Genomic DNA, 23,017 nt, shown 5'->3' on the forward strand with positions numbered 1-23,017 from the left:
ATTACAACCATTGTAGCTATCACTAGTATTGCTGTTGGTGTATCGGTAGCCGTTTTTCTCATTCTCTTCAGTGTCCTCATCGGCTTTATTATCTACTGGAAAAGGTTTGCCACTATCACCAGTGATAAAAAAAGATAATTAAATCTCCATGTATATGAATATATTCTAAATTTATAATTTATATACTTTATCTACTCCTGTAGGCTAGCCAAAAAAAAATCACCAGACATCCAGATTCAATCTTTGAGGTAAAATTTGTGTGTTTGTCATTTTATTGTAATGTATGCATGATATACCTAGACAACAACTGTTTTTCTAATTGCTACTTTTTTTATTTTTTTATTTATTTTTTTATAGAGCCAAAGTGTAAGTACAAGTTCTTTAACTCACAACATGAGCAGATCTTTCAAATGTTAATATTTTCCTGAACGAACCTTGTCACTCTTGCCTAAACTTTGGTTTGAGCAGAAGTGTGGCCGTGAGTGTGGAGGACTTTGAGGCTTATTACAAGAAGCAGAGAGCAGACTCCAACTGTGGCTTTGCAGAAGAATTTGAGGTAAATCCCCAAAACTGAATATCCATTGACTCTTAATTTGTAAATATACTTATTCATAGTAGAACGTTTTTATTTTGATTTCTAATTTTAACAATTTGTGTTCTAGACACACTCACCAGTGTCAATGTCAGTATAACAGTAATAAATCATTCCTGGTACAGCTTTACAGTATTACTTACAGTGCTCCAAAAGCTTTTTGCTGCCTGAAAAGAGACATCTTGGAGAGGTGCAACTGAAACAAAATCAAATGTAATTACTGTTACCAGAATGAGCCAAAATAATACTGAAGTGTAATGTAAAAGAGCAAAGGGCAAAAAAACAGAAAAACTACCTGGAAAAAGTTTCATTTGCTTCTCTGGTACTCCGCATGTAGACACCAACTTTTTTTCTTCTGTATTTTAAAGGACCTGAAGGTTGTTGGCACAGCTCAGTCAAAGTTACATGCACTGAATGTGGAGAACAAGCCTAAGAATCGCTACAACAATGTGCTTCCATGTGAGTCACTTTAACAAATCCATCTCTGCTGCTTTGACCATAACACCCTCACTCTTTAAACAACATCATTGCCTGCCTTACATCATCTGCTACCATTTTCTAATTTTACTTTGTGCCTTGAACCAAAAAATAGCATGCATCTATTAATGCATAACAGTGTAGGAAAATAATTTCTAATACTTTTTTTAACAATAATATTTTTTAATTCCTTTCATCCTCATTAGATTTCTCTTTAATTTCATCTCTTACATTTCATTTACCCTCTTGTTCGCCTCCTAGATGACTCCTCTAGGGTGAAACTTTCCATTCTCCATGGAAGTCCGTCTGATGATTACATCAACGCTAACTACATGCCGGTGCGTACTGACACTTTTTGAAGCAGCTCTCTGCCACAGTCATTGCACCATCAGCAAGCATCCTACTGAGCAATATAACTATGCTTCTTGACATGCCATTTGTTAAACGTTTCTGCCTTCATGTAAACTCTGCTTTGAAAAACGCCTCGGAAAAATCCAACTGGCTGTTTCATGTGGTTGAGCTCACATTTTATTTGGCAGGGTTACAACTCGAGGAAGGAGTTTATTGCAGCTCAAGGTCCTTTACCCACCACGGTCAACGATTTCTGGAGGATGATCTGGGAGAAGAATGTGCAGACTCTGGTCATGCTGACACGCTGTAATGAACAGGGACGAGTGAGTATTAATAAAAACACCACAACCAGCAGGACAAGCATGTTTACAGTAGGGATAGACTGATCCGATATTACGTATCTGAATCGGTCCAATACTGACCTAAATTACTGTATCGAATATCGTAGAGAAATAAAAAAATGATGCATAAAACTACACATTTTTAGTCATAAGTTGTAATGGCTGCCGTTTTCTTTGTGAGTATTTATTACACGGCGTGCTGCGGTGAAAAGCCTGTTTTAAGGTTTATTTTTTAGCTTCTGACGGCTCTTTTTAGCTTCTCATCCGTAAACACTCTGCAAACTATTTCACGTGATTCAGTTTATTTTGAAAGGTCTCAACAGGATCTTGAGCTTTCTTGTGAAAGGTTTGTATGGAAAATAAACAAGCTGACACGCGATGGTTTTACCGTCGTTGTTGCTACGACAACACATAAAAACATGCTCTTTTCCGTCTGTAGTGTGGTTATATTAAATATAAGAGAAAGAGAGAACTTTAAGAAATTAATATAGCCACTGCAGCGACACAAAACGTTGAAAAAATATTGCCTTAAACTTTTTATTTTGCGACACCATGAAATAAATGATAGCGTAAAATGAAACGATAGATGTTTTTACAGTGTTTTTTTTAATGTAAATGTTATTTTTTACAATGTTTTTTTTTAAAGCTAAAACTTTTCCTTTCCAGGTAAAATGTGAGCAGTATTGGAGTTCTGGTACCAAGCGGTGTGACAACATCATTGTAAAAGCAACCTCTGAAATAACACTTGAGGACTGGACCCTCAGGGACTTTGACATTAAAAATGTGAGTGGTTTTCACATTGGTTTCAATATTGTTTTGTCTATATAGTGTCAGTGCTAAAGATAAATATACTACAATAATAGAAGAAAGCCCAACAATTACATGACCCCCTATCACCAAGCATTTGGTAACAATGGGAAGGAAGCATACTTCATACAGCATATATCCATATATATATTATCTTGGATATTTGTAAATTATTTTTGTAATAAATATTTATAATTTTTCAGAAGTATTTTTAGGAAAGGGAGAAAGACCTTTAGATTGGAAAACCCTATGGTCCCTGAATATTTAACATGATTTACAGTAGGCGTCCTGCAACCAAAATAGACTACCTATTAAACTTTCCAATGTCTTAACAAATCTATGGTAATAATAAGGTCAGTGTTGACTGAAGTTCTCTCTGTTTACATCTATATAACTAATACTTTGTATCTTTGAGGGTCGTGAAAAGGCACTTTTGCTATTGCTTTAAAACATAAATCCTTGCAACACATTTTTGTCATGTTGTCCAGTTACCGTTTGAGGTTTGTGGTAGTGATGTATCAGTCCAGTATGAATCGGGTCTTAGAGCCAGCTCTTTGAAGTGAACGATGGGAGCCGGCTCCTTGTCGCGAGCCGTGTTATTTATTTATTCATTTTTTCCTTTCTCTTACCCTCCCTCTCTCTTACCGAGCCCTGCGAGGGACATGGGAGAAAAAAAAATTAAGATGAACTCGCAAAACTTCAAACTGGTGCAAGAACGTGTCCGAAAACGTTGGAGCACTTTTGCCAATATGTGATGTCTTGATAAACCGAGCAGATATTTGAAGTTTACACAACTACGTTCTTGCCTTATCTTAAAATTTTATTTTGTGAGCCAGAAAGTAATATTAAAACTAAGTAGCTATCGCCATTGTTGGAAACTGGAATTGGCCTATCCCATAATTCATAGCGCGGCCCAGCCAATTCCAGTTTCCAGCAATGGCGGCATCTTCTCTATTTTATTGTGTTGTGGTTTGAAGAGTTTTGTGTTGTTTCAATTTAAATTTGTTGAAACAGAAAAAGCTGAAAATTTAAATAGTTAAAAGTTGAATTGTAAATAGTTGTTTTTTGTAATATGTTTATATGTTTTAACATTTATTTTTTACATTTTATGTGAAGTGAATAAATAAAAGTATATTTATATAATAAACATGTATAAATAAAAAAAAACACTATTTTTTACATTAGTAATTAATTTTGTGCATAACTTTATATTGTTATTGATAATAAATTAATTAAATCAACAAAACAACCTAAAGAGCCACTTGGGAGCCGAAAGAGCCAGCTGTTTGTAGTGGGCCGAGCTGAAAGTGTCATGATCCTGGGTCTTTTGACCCAGCGTTTTAAGTTTGAGTTTATTTTGCTCATTAGGTTATCTAAGTTCATTTGTTTATTAGATTCCCCTTGTGTATCCAATCCCTGTTAAGTCTCCCTTGTCCTTCATGTGCTTCATGTCTGTGTTTCTTGTGTTTCTTATGTTGTCATGTTTGCGTTTCATTATGTTTCCCATTTTATTTTGAAAGAGGTCCTGTGTTCCTGCATTTTGTTTTACTTTTCCCCTGTGGTGTTGTTATGTTCATGTTGTGTCTACTGTGCCTTTCTGTTCCATGTTTCAGGTCCCTATGTTCTGTCTCCCCAGTTTGTTAAGTTTACATGTCTTGAGTTCCATCAGTGTGTTTCCTGTTTTACTTTCACAGTCTGTCCTATGTTAATGTTTCTAGTTTTGCTTCCCTTGTCTCGTCCTGCCTAATTACTCCCAGCTGTGCTCTCCTCCTGTGGCTCATTCCCCCTCGTTATCCCTCAGTGTATTTAAGCCCCATGTTTCTCTTTGTCAGTGTTGCATCCTCCCTCATAGCTGTGTGATTTTTCCCTGTGGCTCCTTGTGCTTTAGTTTTCCCAGTTTAGTTTTGTATTGTTTTTCGTGTCCCACTCCATACCAGCAATAAAGCTGTGTTTTTTGAGTTTAGTTTTTGTCTCTGCGAGTTTGCGTTTGGGTCCTACTCTTGCCTGCACACAGCCGTATTGTGACAGAAAGAGCCAGTTCTCTAAAAAGAGCTGGAATTCCCATCACTAGTATGTGTTATTGTGTCTTGAGGATCTTCAGCTGTTTTGAGGTGCTTCGCTGTTTTGTCCTTCAGGTGAAAACAGCAGAAACCCGAGCAGTTCGTCAGTTCCACTTCACAGCTTGGCCAGATCACGGGGTACCAGAAACCACAGAGCTCCTCATCAGCTTCAGACATTTAGTCAGAGAGCACATGAACCAGTACTCAAGACACTCGCCCACAGTGGTCCACTGCAGGTTTGACAGAGCACACATTCAAATACACCCACAACTTTGTATTTATCCAGTGTGACCTGTTTTCAAAAATATATATATATATATATTTTTATATATCTGTGTTTCTATGTTCTTCATGATTAGTGCTGGTGTGGGGCGCACAGGTACCTTTATAGCCATAGACAGACTGATTTTCCAGATTGAAAGAGAAAACACAGTGGATGTGTTCGGCATTGTTCATGATCTGCGCATGCACCGACCACTTATGGTGCAGACAGAGGTAGGAATGTTCACATTCACTGTAGTGTGTTGTTTGACGTGATGAGTGATATGCCACATCTCAATGAACTTTTGCTATGTGCAGGACCAGTATGTGTTCTTAAACCAGTGTGCTTTGGACATCATCCGGTCGAGAACGGGGACCAATGTGGATCTAATCTACCAAAACACCGCGGCAATCTATGAAAACATAAGCCCAAAAAAGGGGGCTCCCAAAAACGGATACCACAACGCATAGGCCCAGAAGTCCATCAGTACTTCCATCTCTCTTCACTTTTAGAAAGAAACTGAGCAAATATCTGTGAAGGAGAGGCTGTGAGCACATTTTCCTGGATTTATTTTTATACCTTTTAGGCTTTTGATGACAGTCATCTAGCTTCCTGGATTCAAACTCAGATTATTTGATATTTATTTGTTAAGATTTATGAATGTTGACAGTGGACGAAACTGTACGTAGAGCTGCAATAATGGATTATGTGTCTTGGACACTTTGCTATAATTGTATATTTTTGTATTGCTCAGATGTTTTATAAATGCTTCTTAATACTGTATATGACTCACTGATGATTAGATCTTTTTGCTCAGGTAGTGTGATGGATGCTGTACAGGTATTTTTGATCAGGAAAAACTTATAATAACCTTTGCCTTGTATAAAACAAATGCTGTTATGAAGACTGTGTGCCTTTTAAAGAGTTTTTTCCACCAGTTCACCAATAGGTGGCACTCTTGTGTCTTCAAATGGAAAAGACAGACATCTGAAATTCAGCTGTCTGTTTGTGCATATTTTAAGCCAATATGAACTCTGCAATGTGTTTAAATGAAGGAGCCTTTTGCACATGTATGCACTGTATTGTGAATAATGCACTGGATGCATTTGTCTTCTACACTGTCTACTATGGAGATGTTTTTATCTGTAGCATTAATATTTTGGCCAGTGCTTTGTAGACTGTTAGGATTATTTCTTTATACATACAATACTTTTATTACAATTTTACTTTTGCAATTTTACTTGCCTCAATAAAAAGCTCAGGAACTCAATTAAACTAAACATGTTCCTAGCATCTATGGTGTTTGTACTTTGACGAACTTAGTCCATTGTTTTTTCCTTATTTTCTACGTTGTGCATTCCTCACAGAAACTGTAATGTTATGTCACTTCCTGCTACATATCCGATCCTTGTATGGAAATACTGTGATGTTAAAATAGCCAGAGAAGTGCAGGCTCAAAGGGCAGGCTTTTCCATGAGGCAGATACTTTACTTTTTTAAAGATAATTCAATAAAAGAGTACGCCTGTAGATATTTTTTAAAACGTATTTTTATTTTATCATAGTGTATTTAAAGCTATTTTAAGCATTTGGGTTTTAAATGAAAAATATGTATGATAATTACTAAGGTTTTAGGATATTTTATATGATGCTTGATGCTACAATGTGAAAATATATATAGAAAAAGGCAAGGATTCATATTTTGTATACATTTTAACCTGTCATATGAAATGGGATTATAAATTCTGGAAAATAGAGGCGTAATACTCCTCTTATTGTTTAAATCCCTCAGCTTCAATATGATTAAAGATTCATATGCTTGCTTTAATGTTACCTCTGGACAATTGTGAGTTTGGACCTATTTACAAAGCTCATCACACTGTGTCACAGCTACTGCAGCATGTCTGATAAACTCATTATGTATATAGTTTCCAAAATTGTTTGAGTCAAATGGAAGGATCAAAAGGACCAACACAATACATGACTGCATGCTACAGAGCAGGATTGAGGTGTTACACCTTTGAATTATTCAATTCGAGGTTGCAGGTAGATAAGTGCACCCTCAACGGATGAATAAATAATGCCATGTCTGTTTCTTACTTTGTAAGGAAAAAGCTTTTCACAAGGAGACTTTGACAGTTTTACAGCTCAGCACATCAGGCCTTCTGCTGCAAGACTTTTTACAGTATTGAGGTGGTTTAAAAGACCACTTTTGGTACACAGCATTGTTTTTCTACAAATGTAAGATTTTTTCAGCATGTCAGCTTAAATAGGCCTGCAGTTTCTCAGGCTTCTACTTTTTTCTCCCCCACTTCCCGACATAATTTCTGTCTCATGCCTCTCAGGTCCATAAGTTGGATTTTTATCCATTTTGAACATAAATCCTGACCTGCAATTGGAAAATTAAAATAGAACAAAAGATAACTGGGTGATCCAAATTTAATAATGACCTCAAATGCTTATATGCCACAAATCCACCATAATGGATTACACTAGGATGTTTTTTCTAACCTTCTCTGAAATTTAATATAAAACAACAGTAAAGAGAAAATGAAATATTTGTCATCTGATCTAGGCAAAGGTACTAGACCACTCTTTTTCACTACAGTTTAAATATGGCCATTTCTATGTAAAGACCAGGGATTACAGTTAGGTCCATATATATATATTTGGACACAAGTTCTGCTTTTTACCTGTTTACTAAGACATTTTCCAAATATAGTTAATGGACATGGACATAATGTGCAGACTCCCAGCTTTCATTTGAGGGTATCCACATTCATATTGGATGAAGGGTTTAGGAAGTAGGTTTAGTTAGTTGAGGTGTGGTGCTTGCATTTTGGAAGATTTTGCTGTGAACAGATAACATGCAGTTAAAGGAGCTCTCCGTGCAGGTGAAACAAGCCATCCTTAAAATGCAAAAATAGAAAAGAAAAGAAAAACATCCAAGAAATATTATGAGTGGAAAAATGTAGAGTTTGGTACATTCTGAGAAAGAAAGGAAGCACTGGTGAACCAAGCAACACAAAAAGACCTGGATGTCTATGGAAGACAGCAGTGGTGGATGATGGCAAAATCATTTCCTTGGTCAAGAGAAATCCCTTCACAACCAAGTGGCCAATCAATATCCAAGTCTAACATAAAGAGAAGACTGCAAGAAAGTAAATCCAGAGTTCCACTGCAATTGCAAGCCACACATAAGTCTCAAGAATAGAAAGTCTAGGTTGGACTAGGCTAGATTTGCAGAGGCAGTGTGAGGGCTTGGGTGTGCACGGCTGCCAGTGGCACTGGGACACTAGTGGTCATTGATGATGTGACACAGCACAGAAGCAGCTGAATGAATTCTGAGGTGTTCAGAGACATACTGTCTGTTCAAATCCAGTTAAATGCAATTAGATTGATTGGGTGGTGTTTCATAATGCAGATGGACAATGACCCAAAACATACAGCAACCCAGGAGTTTACTAAAGCAAAGAAGTGGAATATTCATGAATGGCCAAGTCAGTCATCTGATCTTAACCCAATTGAGCATACATTTCACTTGTTGACGACTAAACATCAGACAGAAAGGCCCACAAACAAAAACCATCTGAAAGCTGCAGCAGTAAAGGCCTGGCAGAGCATTAAAAGGGAGGAAACCCAGCATCTGGTGATTTCCATGAGTTCAAGACTTCAGGCTGTCAATGCCAGCAAAGGGCTTTCAAGTATTAGAAATGAAATTTTTATTCTCAGTCTTTTAATTTCTCGATTTACTTTTGAGACCCTAAAACTAAGGGATTGCGTTAAAAAATTTCTCACTTTTATGCAATGTTTTTATTCAACCCAAAAAATTTAAGTTGAAAATCTGCACTTAAGGTGCATCTGAGTTGTTTCATTTGAATTTCATTCTGGGAAATCTGTCCAAATATATATGGACCTAACTGTATGTGCAAATATGAATTATACATTTATAATAAAAAAAATGTGTGAAAATGTTTGCTCTTATAATTTTTCTGCCAAGCTATATGAACACTTCACTGAGTCTGAGAGTCTTTATCTTTACTATCTACATTTATCTAATATGAATATTTGTTGCTAAAATTCTCTCTGCAACATCTTGATGAACTGAGACTCTGGATTTGAGATCGAAACAGATTAGCATGTATAGATCTTATACTTTATTTTTTCTAATTTCATTTAGATTTTTATTTATAAAAATATGCCCAATATGTGATCTGGATGAACTTCAAATGCCCACCTATGGCTACACATCAACACCGCAAAAGTAAAACTCTTCATCTGTCATTTTATTACAGCAAAATTACATACACTGGCAGGGAACAGTGTGCTGCCTAAAGAGTATCTGATATTGCATGTAAACTTATTTTATGATTGTACATTTTTATTTTCTACATGGAGTATGTTCACATTATGTAATACACTTCATTAAAAACTCACATTGCGTAATACACAATGTATATGTCAGTAGGAAATTCCCACTTATGAAGTTTTGTTTGTCCGTTTTGACTGGTCCCAGTTTGTGTACAAGCGTTTTCGACAACAGTAAATGTAAGCAGACGTGAAACTGAATCTGAAGCGGAAATGTGTGCCGGTGTTTATCTTGTAGGTCACATGCAGCTGGTGTTGTACGCTGCTACGGCCACAGGTGGCGCCATAGCTCCCTGTGTGTGACGGGCAGCAGATGATCCGCAGAAGGATCCAGTCCACTCCGCACTCTCCATGTTGAGAGGAACCGAGCAACTTGTTCTCCAACCGACTCCAACCGTCCGTCACAGCCCACCTACTGCCCCCCTAACCCCCCCCAGCTGTCTCCATACAGCCCCGTGCTATGACGCTGGACTGGAAAAGAAGCTTAGGAGCAAGTGCATGATCGTTTCCCTGATCGACAAAGAGTGAGTTTCTGTTACTACAGCACACCGCTAAGCACAACTTGCTATTTTTAGTCAACGTTACTTGTATCTATACAACTAACCCATGTTTTATGAGCTAACGGCTAGTTAGCTCTGATAGCGCTGAATAACAAAATGAGGGAAAAAATTGCGCTTTTCGTGGTATCCACGCTGTAATTTTAGTCTTCCCATCGTCGCAGCATATGAAGGAATTCGTTTAGTGGTTATAGTAACGTCATTCCGAGTGTTTGGTTTGCCGTCTCGTTGGGTAGCAGCTAACCTTACTAGCTTGTTGCCTCAAGTAAACCCCTCATCGCCACGTTAGCGGAGCAGCCCGTGCCCCATGCGGCTGCAGCTTTGCTGTCACTCGTTTGCATAGCAACCACGATCCCCGCCGATGCCCAGGATGACTGCAACAAGCGAGTGCAAGTACCTGTATGTGCTGCTTTTATGTTAAATCAGTTACAGTGTTGCGTTCACTTGCTTTTGTTACAAACTGTAAATAAATGAAAAATGCATGTTATTGTGCTGTTAAGCACATGTGGCAGAGGATCATAGGAGTATTAACTGTAGTCATTAATCAAGCAGTCTGTAAAGTCTCTGTATCATCTATGTGCCACGTGGGATGCGACGTTTTGCTTTGACTTTACTGCAGCGTGCAGATAATTCAAAGCAGAGCGACGAGGCTGGCAGACATTTAAATGTCAAATATGTGCAGGACAGTCCAAGACCTCGCCAGCGTTGGCCGGCTGCACTGTTGCAAGTGTGATACCAAACGTTTAACCTTTTCCATGGGTTCACAAGGAACACATTGTAAAAGCCAGGTAGGGTTTTCTGCGAAGAACGCTTTGAAACTCACCTTAAATATTTTTTTTAATCTAACGACACACGCCTCCTAATAGGACCATATTAATTTGACAAGAAATTAAATGCCGTGATTGCCAAATTCGGGGTTGATAATAACAGATGTTTAGGTGCCCTACTTTCTGCAAGTTTAAAAAGTAATCCTAAGCAAAGCTGATAAAAAGCAACAGATAAATACTGGCCACTTACATTAGAAAATGCCATCTTGTTTTCAGAAATCTGTAAACAGGTGATTATCAGTATATGCATGAGCGCTTCCTTCATTGGTGCCAGTCTACATTCATTGACAAGTCAGATGCTGCAGCGCAGAAATGCCAAAACAGGGTGTTTTTGGGGTCACTCAGAAACACAGACTTCATTGCATAGCTTGTTTGTTTACAAGACCACGCTGAGAACGTTGCCAGCTCCGTCATGTAGTTCTCATTAAATTGTCTGAAAGGAGTTCCTCCCACAGCAATAACAATAAAAAGTAATTATAAAGATCCACATCGGCATTTGTGCACATGTTAGGGGTTTGTGAAAAAAGTGCAGCTTAACAAACAGAAGATCATGAGTTTCTTCAAGCTTTTTAAAAAAAATAAGTGCGGGTCAAACGATACTCGTGGCATTTGATCTCGATGAGATGATGACTAACTGTGGAGGCTTTTCACTGCCACTTTGTCTCATCCATCTTTAATTGTGTGGTATTATGTCGAGTCTGGCTTTGCTTGTGATGAGAATAACACTGGAGTGCTGGAGTGCACTTTAGTTAATAGTTAAAGGGTTTAGTGGAATGTTTCACCCTTGGTTGAAGTGAAAATAGATAATATGTGGGAAACTGCTGCAGAGCTTGATGAAGAGGCAGTTTTAAAGTGTGTCACTTGTTCACATTCTCTACTTCTTTATTTGCGTTGTTGCTTCAGCCTTTCTGGGTCTGTAAATTCACTGGACTCAGCCTTTTAAAGAGGGTTATATAGAATGATAAACGTCTAACGTGCACTGTCGTCATTCACCATCAGACAAAAAATTGATCTGATATTGAATTACTGCAGAGTGTCCTACTATGAGTGGTGGAAATAGCTGAGATAGGACCATGGCAAGCATGAGAAGGTCATTAGTATTACGTGGGCAGTGGAATTAGGTCATGAAATCATTACTAACAGAGACCACGTCTTGTTGCATATCTGATTTAAATAGAGTCTAACACCGCTCATCAGATTGACGCTTAATACAATTTTTTCCACTTTAGAAAAACAAAAATCACATTTGCTTTTCTGTGCTGATCTGTTGACACCCAAAGCCTTGACGCGTCATGTGACAGTCTACCTTCCTCTAATCAGGTGGTGATATTTAATGGTGTTGGGCCCTAAGCCTATCAACTAGAACTGTGGCTTTGCTCTGTTGTGAAACACAAATGGGGGAGAGAGTGGCAGTGAAAGAAGGAAAGAGTAAAGAGCCGTTTGAGTCATTTTCTGTGGGTGGATAGTCCTGCTTTTTATCAGTGCTTTTTCTAGCAGGAAGACACAGCAACAGATGTCCCAACTTCCATGCTGTACTGTGAAGGATATGCAGAAAATACCACATCTCACTGCATCCTGTAGATCAGTCTCCACAGGAGAAGCCAGCTAGGCGTTGATGACGGGTGCTAGGTCCTCTCCGTCTTCCAGTCTAAATGCTAATTGCTGCTTTATTTGTTTTTATTTGGAAATCAGATATTTTGTCTGATCCTGATTGTCTCTGTGTATCCGAATGGCAATTTTCCAAAACACACTCTTCCCTTTAAAATGCTACTTTGAATCTGGCTGGTCTTCAAAGTGGAATTGTCCTATTCCAGGGCTGATAAGTGGCTCAGTGCTGTTTCCAGTTCCTCTGAGATTTAAATGCTTTCCCCGACATCTACTGGGGGAATCTAGGCTAATACTGCTCCATACTGAATTTTTCTCTCTGCCCCTAGAGAGCGAACGCACTTTTAGTAGCTCATATTGTTCCAAGATTCTCTTCCCTTGCAGAATTTTTCATCACAAGTTACTTTACAGATGCTAGCTGACATTTATGTTTTAAAACAGGCCATTTTTGTCACAGAATATCACTTTTTCCCAGAAGAAAAAGTATTTATGTGAGCCCAGAAAAACACAGAAATGTTTAACGTCTTCTTATTCCCTCATGGGTAACGCTTTTATCCAGATGCACACATTGTTTGCTCAGACATTATTATGTAAAAGTCAGTGGGACTTCTGTTATAAATTTGTAATTTGTAAATGTCTGCAGTTATGGTTTTATTTCCTCTAATATTAACACTGAGTAAAACACCCTACAGGTCTGGAAACAATGGCATTTTGTGTTGATCTGAAATCAACCCCGCAGAGTGAGGCAAAGGCTTGTGAAACCACGATCATGACATTTAAATGTGGAACTGAAAACTAGATTCTTCTCTTTTCTGATGAATTGTGTATCAAACAGTGCATTCCAATTATTTTGCTATATTATTTAACAACCGACAGCCAGGATTTTAAAACTCTGGGCTGCTTGATTTATCCAACACAAACACACACAAAGAAGTAAAGCATTTGAGACTGACCTCCTGACCCTTAGAAAGTGACTTCTTACTTTGTTCCAAGGAAACTGACCAGCAGGTGTCTGTATTTAGAGCAGATTTGACACCATACATCCACCACTCAGCTTTCTACAGACTGCCAACGAGTATTCTCGCAGCAGCTAGTGCCTCTGCAATCAATATCCACCTCTCTATAGGTTACTACATGGAGTTGGTGGTTGTGTAAATGCTGACAGCTTTGGTTAGGGCCCAGTGTGCTGTGTGGATATTGTGGGTGTAAAACTTGATTTATTTAAAATAAGTGTCCATTATAGATGCTGTTGTGTTTTGTTGACATGGATTACATTCACTGTTTTGTTATTAAATAATAAGCAGCCATATGGATTAAGCTACTGCTATTCAGACTTTCCGCTCATAATGTTTTTGTTTGATTTTGTGAATGAGCTACATCAACTATGATGCAATATCCTTTTAAAAGTCTCCGTTTGTTTTACGGCTGTTTCTGAGCGGCAGGGCTCGTAAGGAGATTTTGTTCCGTCATTGAAAACGATTGGCACTGTGCGCTGCCCATGTCAGACGCTGATAATCTGTAGTTTTCTGGGATAAGCTGAAGCATCTGCGTTGAGTTTACCGCAGGGCCGTTGTAGATTTCGGACATACTTTTAACACAGCATTTTTTTTTCTTTTTACAAATGAGGTGTTGCTGAGAGGCTTGGTTACGTCATCAGTTTGCCAAATTCCACTTTATAGGGTTATCACAATCCTCTGTGCTGGCAGGATGATATTGGTGTTGAATTTTTGCCTGGTGTTTTCATGACATGCGTTTTATTAGTGCCAGACAAATCCATTAATAGCTGTTAATGTAATTCTACAGCTTTGCCTTAGGGATCAGTAGTGTTAGCGTTCTGTCTGTTACTATGTCGTCTGTTTTCCTAATGAAGTCGTTAACAGGGGGAAAGTGGCTCTGTTACACTAAATGGAAACTTGTGACATCCATCTGTAGATGAACATGCCAAGTCACTCCAACAAAACAAGCATTGCCTTCACCTTTCAAAGTAACATTGGGTCCGAGACGATGGGTGATTTCCATGACACGGGACCATCATCTGATTTCAGTCTTAAAGTGACACTACACTGGGGTGAATGTCTTTTTAACATTCACCCCACTTTTAGAGATTGCTTTAAAAGCTATTGATCATGAATAGTATGATTTATGCCATTACAGTGGTTTCCAACAGTGATTGAGTGTCACGCAGGGAAAAAAAAATCGATGCTGTTCATAGGTTGTTGGATCCCTGCTGCAGCTTTTATCTGTGCTGCCTTACGCCCTGCAGTGTTTATGTGACTCTGCTTCTAGCATTCCTCTCTGCTTCCGCTTTTCTGTCCTTATGTAAACAAATCTTGCTCTCATCTTTTTGTTGAAGGCACAGAGATTAAATTGATAAACGCTCCCATCTAACTCATGTTATGTGTACGGGAATATTTTTCTTTTATTCCAGATTAAGTTGCTTTTTGTGCTGAAGTATTGAGCAGCTTTTGCTGATGCGACGTTTGACATTTAGGCTTTATTTAATGATTGATTAGTGTTGTCTTCCAATCATACTTACGTTTTCACAGTGACACATCCACCATGTCCAGCTGAAATGTTGATATTTTTCTTTGGTCTACTAATTTTTGCATTAACAAGTGCCTTTCCTACTATTCTACTATTCTACAGACTTTCAAATATGAGGGGTGTTCTTTTCCAAGAATTTGAGATCACACAATATCGCTATCGTTTGTTTTGTGGTGTCCCAGAATAAACTGTTTACGGCAATATGTTTTCATCGTTTTGATGGTCACTGTAGAAATAATTTCTTAAAGTTCTCTCTTTGTTTTATATTTAATATAACCACACTGCGGACGGACAAGCAACTGTTTTTATGCGTTGTCGTTAGCAACAACAACGGTAAAACCATTGCGTGGCTCCGCCGTCCGCTTGTTCTGTTGAGGTTTTTCAAAATAAACTGAATCTTGTGAAATAGTATGCACAGTGTTTACGGATGAGAAGCTAAAAAGAGCCGTCAGAAGCTAAAAAACCTAAACCTTAAAACTGGCTTTTCCCTGCAGCACGCTGTGTAATAAATACTCACAAGGAAAATTACGGCAGTTTCAACTTATGTCTAAACATGTATAGTTTCATGCATCTGTCAAAACACTCGACTTCAGGTACACGACGCTGAGCTGAAAACACTTCAGGCAAGTTGAGCTGCCCGAGATTCACAGAATTTCTTGAAAATGTAAAATTTTTGTGATATATATCGTTGCCAGGGCGATAAATGTCTTATATCGGGCTATGAGATTTTGGTCATATCGCACAGCCCTATATCCCATGACCAGTTAGCAGAGGTTCCTGTTAGTTGGGGTGCATGTAAACTTTTAACCCTTTGTGGATTAGATAAAATCTAAAATATGGTTATGCGTGTGCCCCTAGTGTATAATCATTCTACCCTGGAAAAGAACAGTTCACAGAAGTCATTAAAAGTAAAAATTTACCACAACATTCATGCCCTTGATGAGTGTATGTAAACTTTTGACCATAACTGTCGATCTGCTGTATAAAAGGTGTTGGAATCCCTCATTTGGCGCCCTCAAAGTACAACAGGCTGCTTTGCTATGGTGTTTAAAGCCTTTTCCTCAAAGTGGTGAATACAGCCTCTCATTTAAAAACCAGGCCTCCCACAGCTGCAGTTCACTTGTGAGGATGAATTGCCATTCACAGCACAATTTAAGTTTTAATAATTGGGCTTTGTCAGAGAAGTACTTGCTGGTGGGAGAAATTTTGCATTTATTAACAGTGTGAATTTCACTGTTGGAACGAGAGTTTAAAACTAGACCATCTACTATAGTAGTAAAAAGAAGCAATTATTTGTGAAATTAGCGGTTTGTGAGCAGAGAAAAGATGGACTGATTAGTAGAGGTGGGGAATCACCATACATCCTACGATACGATATTATCACAATACTTAACGCACGATACGATATTATTGCAATTTTTTAAAATATTTTGCGATATTCAGATTCTGTACATAAAGGTAAACTTTATCAATATTCATTTTCTCTAATATCAAAGTCTCACACTCAGTCTTTCTCTCATTTCAGTTTTATTGTTGACAAACTGAACGGTTTGTATTACAGTCTAGTCCAACTTAACTGAACGCAACCATCTGGTACAATTATAGCTATTCTGAACTATGCAGTTTATGAAAACTATGCAGCCCCTTCAGCAACTGAAGAATTTGAAAGTAAATTAAAACAAAATATAATTTTACATTAAATAAAAAAGTTTTACACTTAATTAAAATAAAACATGTCTTAAATTAAAATAAGCTAGTCATGTAAACTGTCATGTTTATTGCTGCCAAAAAAAAAGTTAAACACATTTGGACAGTGAAGGAATGTCAGGATTCTTGCTCAGAAAAAGGATCAACACGCTCTGAAGTCAGAGCATGTTCCAGTCCACAAAAACTTTTTTTGTAACAAAATATCGATTTCTGCTGTCCCTGTATCGATACATTATTAGCAAACAAAATATCACGATACTACACAGTATCGATTTTTTTTCCCCCACCCCTACTGATTAGTCACTCAAAAGGGGAGTATCCCACAGACTGCTTAGTTTTTAACTAAACATTATTCTTATAGATATACTAACATATTTCCCCAACATCACCATCAACTAATATTCGTATTTGGCTCAATATTCAAAGACAGTTTGATCTTCACTGTTGGTCCCGTTTTGCTGGATTGAACTGTGATTTTTCCAGTTTGTGATGCCCCCGATTTATACCAGACTGCTCAAACAATAGACCCCAAAGTAGGAGGGCATGCGATTAGTACATTGGTCTTTAAGGGACATGAATACACTTGATGTTAAGTGGCCTTAGACCCAGAGCCAAATTTTGCATTGAGTTAAAATTGTGACCATAACAGACAGTGAGTCCTCACTTTGTGTCTCTGTGTCTCAGCAGACTGATTTTTATGTGTTGATAGAAGGTTATGTTCTGTTTATCTGTGCTATCTGTCTTCACTGGACAGACAGTTCCCGTATACCAAAGAACATTTTTAAATACCTGCCTCTATTAGCCGATGCTCATATGGATCATAGTCTCAAATTCAACGTTAAGTGAAAGTCTTTGTCAAATTGACACTTCACTTAAAAGACAGAAGCTAACTTTATATCTGACTGTTGATGTCTAGCTACGGTCACAGCAAAATCCTTCGTGGCCTTATGTTTAGCTAAGTGGGTTTGCATGGTCAGAGATGAGGGTTGTTGAAGGAGGCTGCTGATAAGAGGCTTTCCTTACGAAGGCTGTCTGACGTGATAAAAGCACCAACACAAGTACAAGTGAGGACAATTTGTATCCATTTAATCTTTAGAAAAATGATGACCTCAAGTCAGAAGAACTGTTCAAGATTGTTACAGGATAGACAGTTCAATGTGACAGGATAAAAAGTGGATTTTTAGACTCCTAGAAGAAGTGAAGGGTTTTAAAGCACAGCTGTTACAGTAAGTCCTGAACTTTGGTTTATTGGGCAAAGATGAATAAAATATTTTCAGTTGGAATGGCAGACATTGTTAATGTTTCATGGGTTGGCTATAATGTTACAGCCAGTACTATATCAAGTTGGAAAACCTATTTCTAGTCTAGTTATTATTCACACTGTTCCTATTTTTATATTGATTTGAAGCAAGTCGGGCTGATCTGGAGAACTGGTTACATGCAACAGAATTGTGCTATGAAATTACAAGATAAACACAATGAATCAAACATTTTTAATGTGCAATGTAAAGGATCTGGAATCAGAATAATTTTGTTGCTTCGCATCTTTTTGCACTGCAGTGATCTTTGCCCCTCATCAACCAATCAACTCAATTCAAGTTGCTAAGCAACTTGAGTTTGGCAGTTTGACATAGCTGCCAAAGCAGACAGCTATGTCATTGTTAATCTTTTCAGTTTTCATTAGGAAAATTTAAAATATTCCCTTCTAAAATCACAACAGAGGCTTAATATCACTGTACTGTGTAAAAGTTGTTTCCTGAGGGAAGTGCTGTAAAAACCAAATGCATGAATCTAAGGAGCTTGGAAAGAAAAGCGTCTGGACTTCTTTAAGTTGCTTGAAGACGTTTCACCTCTTATCTGAGAAGCGTCTTCCGTTCTAATGTCAAGTTAAGGTCTTTTCCAAGCTCCTTCGATTACAGTGACCTGGATGACTGAGGATTTTCATAGACAAATGCATGAATGTTGCTGTGGTGTTTTAATGTAGTTTCAAATATTTAGTTTAAAATGTTTAAAGCAAGACAGCAATCATTTGATTTAGTTCAAATCCATCACCAATTGCATTATTTTCATCTGTAATCTCTTTCTTACACATGTTACCTTCCTATCATTGCTTACGAGCCCAGCCTGACTTTCTGCTATGAATGCTGGCATACCCACAATGCCTTAAAATAAATGTTAATTAGCTGCTTCTGTGAAGACTGGCATTCAATTTGCTGGTTAGATTCTATTCAGCACTGTTTGTTTGTAATTGTAGGGATAGTGATTGCTCTCTTTCTGACTTATATTTGGCCCACTATGTATGAATGTGATATGCGCCAAACAAAGAAGTACATTGTAAACTGTGAGTCTCTTTAGTAAGAGTGTTGCATATAAACTGTCCGTTCTTTACACTTTTCTTTTGGCCTTTGGTCATGAGTTAAGTGCAATCCCAAGTTGTAATAGTGTAGTTTTTATGTGTTATGCAGTTAACTTTATTGCACTGTGAATTGGTCCTGAGAACAAATACTCTTCCATTGAAACCGTGACACATTCTGGGTCACGGTGTCGTACTTCACTTGTGGTTTGCATTGTTTGTACATGTTGTGCGTTTCATGATTCTTGTCTTTTAAGCAAAAAAAAGGGGGCAAGCTAAATTACTCATTCCTTGTGTATTTTTCTTTCAGCTTTTTTTTTGTATTGGCTGTGTGTGTTTGACCTGATCTCTCCTGCACTGCCCCCCTCTTTGTCTTTGTCCCTCAAGTGCTGTTAGCTCAGCGATTCTCTTTCAGTTCACTTCTTATTTAGGTTAGATGTACTCAAGTGTTATGGCTTCCTCGTTTGCTAAGCAGCAGGATTTTAAAGGCGCAGATTCCACCACTCCTGGCCGCCCTGTTTTTTCACTTGTTGCACTACCATTAGGTCTATTAACATTGGTGTAATCTGCACAGATACATGCATTTTCTCAGTTTTTTATTGCATGTATTAGGGGTGCAGTGCTGCTTTGCAAACTGATGCTTGTGTGTGTTTTCGTTTGTAGATTTGTGGCTTATCACATGTCCCAGTTGTGTGTGAATAGACAGGTTTTTCAAGAAAAGTGATTAAAAGGGATTTCAAGGGTGAAAACACAATTTTTAGCTGTAAATAATGAGAGTGAATGTAAATGTGTAACATCAAATTAAGTTCACTTATGTGGACATTGAACTGTCTGCAGTCATTCCTGCTATCTTGCCTCACGTCTTCCTGGATTCACATCCTACTGAGGTGTGTGTTTATCTAGTGTAACAGAAGTAGTTCTCCATAAATACGGTCTACATTTGAGTATTACTTCCTTATGTTCTGGTAAACACAATCTCCTTTCCAACAAAATGGGATTGACAGTATCAGCATTGACTCTTTTCTTTTCATTGATCTTTTTTGAGGGAGAAATTTGATTCATAATTGTATTACAAGTCAACTTTAGCTAAAGGTGCAGGCTTGTTCTGACTTATTGAAGTAAGGACTGGGAAAGAGTGGGGTGGGGCTCTAACACAGTGGTGTGACCAGGAGGAGCATTAGCGGGAGAGACGTTGGGGGTGAGGCAGGTTTGAGCGTTTGTACTGTGTGAGTTAAAGTGAAACCTTATTCTAACTTTTGCATCCCTGCAGGTGAGACAGGCTGATTCAACAAAAGCTTCTGGATGCGGTGTCTCCTGGGGCTCAGGTGAAAGGTAAGTTGAGCTTTCAGCTGCTGGCCCACTCTTTAATTTCTTAGTAATGAATACACTTAGCTAAATTGGATAGCCATCTGTTTTAGCTTCAGTTAGTCAAATGGTTTGTATGTGCTGTTAGCATGTTACAGTCCAGGCTTGTATGTGTTTGAGTACTTTAACTGTACTTAAATTTGTGAACTGATTTCCTCAGTCCATCACCCTGCTTTCAATATCTGACACCAATGCGAGCACATTTTTACCCAGCGTTGCCAGGAGGGATAACTCACTTTCTGAGCAGAAGTAGGGCACATCTCTTAAGGTGTGAAGCAGACTCTCTGTTTCAGCCAGTTTTTATTACATTTAAGTAGCATATTTTCTGTCTACAGCTATTTGTAGTTAATTATCAAAGTGTTGGCTAGAGCAGTAAAGTCTGTGTTTGTTCTGTGTTTGTGTGCGCTAGAGTTTGTACACCATGTGGCTTTAGAAGAAGAGAAACCGTTAGAAGTGAGATCAGCAGGTTACAGGGTGTGTCTGATTCGCTTGGTTCAGAGGGGAATAAGTGAGGTTTCACAAGGACAGCTGGCCTCAGATGGATACTTCTGAGAGATGGGCAAAGCCCTAAAACAGGCAGTTTGCCTGGGGAACATGGTGGTCTCTTATACAGAGGCAGGATGTAATTACTAGTTACTGGCTTTTTTCAGTCTTCTGTATTACACTGTGTATTTTTGTCTCTCCTGGAAGAATAAAAATATCTTTGTACACGTTTGCTGTACAAATTACAGATTTAACTTAGCTTTTTTGCACATCTGTCTAGAAATGGTGACTGTGGATTTTTATTTACTTAACAAATGTAGCCTTGTTACTGTGAAAAATGTCACTTTGATGTTGTGGGAATAATAATATTAATAATAACAACACAGTAATCTTACTTTACTTTTAGTGTGCTGAAATTGTGTTGTCATTATGTAGGTTAGAGGTACTGCTTTGTGTGTCTGCGTAGCCCCAGGGTGGTAGTTATAAAAAGAGGCCAACTCGGTTCAGTACGGAAAAGCTCAGAGATTCAGCCATGCTAAAGTTGTTTACGTTGGCATGTGCTTGGAGCATGTGTGCTTTAACAGCAAATTACACATTAACCAGACAAATCCGGTACCTAGCAGCTTACTCCATGGCTGAACAGTCAGCGGGAAAATATTTAACCATTTCTCTCACAGATAACACAATTATGATTTGACTTGCGAAATATATGCATTTTTAAAGTCACGCTTTAGTTCAGTATTCAGTGTAATACAATAAAATGTGAGCCAATCATTATATTTTGCTTTCAAGGAGCCAGACATTCTTCTAATTTTTAAAGTGGTCCCATTTGTTCCCATTTCTTTAGCTGATTCAGTGAAAAAATGCCAAAGATGGCACAATTTGACGAGCAGAAAAGAGTGTTTTGCAACAGTGAGGTGATTGCCAAAGAGCTATTAGCCAAAAACATGGCAACACCTGGATTTAGCTGTCAGACATTCCTGGTGTTGTTGGGCATGCTAGGGAAATAATCAAATTGTGTTGCTATATCATAGATATTGTGAAATGGGACTTTTATATCATGTAGAAATGTATCCATGTTATCACAGACATTATGATATACCACAGCCCTACAGTGTGGTGTTGACTTCTTAAGAGAATGGAACAAAAAGCAGCGATTCTTCTTCTTATCCTTCATGAAACTGCAAAGAAGTTTCCCTAAAAGAGTTCAGACTGTGTTGACGAATAAAGATAATCTTACCAAATACTGACTGGTTAGAATTGTACCAACTATTTTTGTCTTTGTGACTTGCATAGAATACAGAGTAATCAAACATGAAATTATTACATTAGATGTGATTGGGCCAAGTTACTCAATTAAACTAAAAAAATAAATACTTACTTGGCTCTTTTGCAGTTTAATTGCATGTATTGAGTCCAGTTGCAATTTGGATTTGAAATCTATTAACTCACATGCAGCCACTTTTACACCATAATTTAGTAGAATTAACATTTCCTACTTCTGACAACTATTTTTGTGGATACTAAATTATCCATAAACTATATGATTATCATTTTAACACCAGATTGCATCACAATACACACTGGGTAAAGATGTAAAGTGTACAAGGAGAGAAACACAAGAGCTCTTTATGGCATAGAAGTGGAGCATGAATGCAATTTTCTCAACATTTCCACTCTGCCACCTCAGCTTTGTTTGTCTCAGTCATTCCACACACACCAGTTTGAACACAGGGCGGTGATCACATTTTTGTTTACTCAAGTGGAGAGAAGGCAGACTGTTGTAATATTCTGTATCCAATATCTGTGTCAGTTCAAATCTAAAGTTAATTATGCTTGAATGATGAAGATGTGTTGTAGGAAAGTACTGAAATGCCAAACGCTGCACATTTAACCTGTTAGATTTTTCACACAAAAATCTAATCGTCTAAATTTCCAACCACATAACAAAAGACCATAACAATTAATGTTTTTCTTTTTTTTAAAAATATGGAAATTGTTAACAGTGGGATGAAATCAATATTTAGGCTTTCTTAATGCTTAAAAACAAGCTGCTTTGAGCGACAAATTACTGGATTTAGCATAACATGGTTGATTTAATGTTCTACATTAGCGTTCACAGGCTTAGTGGTTGGCACTGACCTTTCAAAACATGAAGGTCCTGAGATTGATCACCATCCATTGCCGATCCTTTCTACATGTAGTTTGCATGTGGGTTCTTTTCTTGTTTGTTTTGTTTTTTCAGTCTCCTGCGTGACTTTCCTTTTATCAGCGAAATTAATTTTTTCAAAGTGCTCTTCAACAACCTTAGAGAAGTAGA

General features: G+C 37.9%; 2 protein-coding genes across 3 annotated transcripts in view; both read left to right on the forward strand.

The window, feature by feature from the left end:
- Positions 1-6,716, forward strand: part of ptprjb.2 (protein tyrosine phosphatase receptor type Jb, tandem duplicate 2) — a 56,902-nt gene extending 50,186 nt beyond the window's left edge. Inside the window, exons 37-46 of the mRNA XM_087844591.1 lie at positions 17-104; positions 204-248; positions 469-556; positions 961-1,051; positions 1,331-1,407; positions 1,609-1,743; positions 2,428-2,544; positions 4,704-4,864; positions 4,988-5,123; positions 5,208-6,716. Of these exons, the coding sequence (XP_087700717.1) occupies positions 17-104; positions 204-248; positions 469-556; positions 961-1,051; positions 1,331-1,407; positions 1,609-1,743; positions 2,428-2,544; positions 4,704-4,864; positions 4,988-5,123; positions 5,208-5,360 (1,091 nt within the window). The 3' untranslated portion in view covers positions 5,361-6,716. The remainder of the gene's footprint in view (positions 1-16; positions 105-203; positions 249-468; positions 557-960; positions 1,052-1,330; positions 1,408-1,608; positions 1,744-2,427; positions 2,545-4,703; positions 4,865-4,987; positions 5,124-5,207) is intronic.
- Positions 6,717-9,555: 2,839 nt separating this feature from the next.
- osbpl5 (oxysterol binding protein-like 5) overlaps positions 9,556-23,017 on the forward strand; it is a 51,724-nt gene continuing 38,262 nt past the window's right edge. For both annotated transcript variants that reach the window (XM_087842929.1, XM_087842931.1), the window contains exons 1-2: positions 9,556-9,780; positions 20,120-20,181. The gene's annotated coding sequence lies outside the window, so the exon portion shown is untranslated. The remainder of the gene's footprint in view (positions 9,781-20,119; positions 20,182-23,017) is intronic.

Source organism: Neolamprologus brichardi, chromosome 7 (genome assembly GCF_056152115.1).
Source record: "Neolamprologus brichardi isolate AB-2024 chromosome 7, ASM5615211v1, whole genome shotgun sequence".
Classification (NCBI taxonomy): domain Eukaryota; kingdom Metazoa; phylum Chordata; class Actinopteri; order Cichliformes; family Cichlidae; genus Neolamprologus; species Neolamprologus brichardi.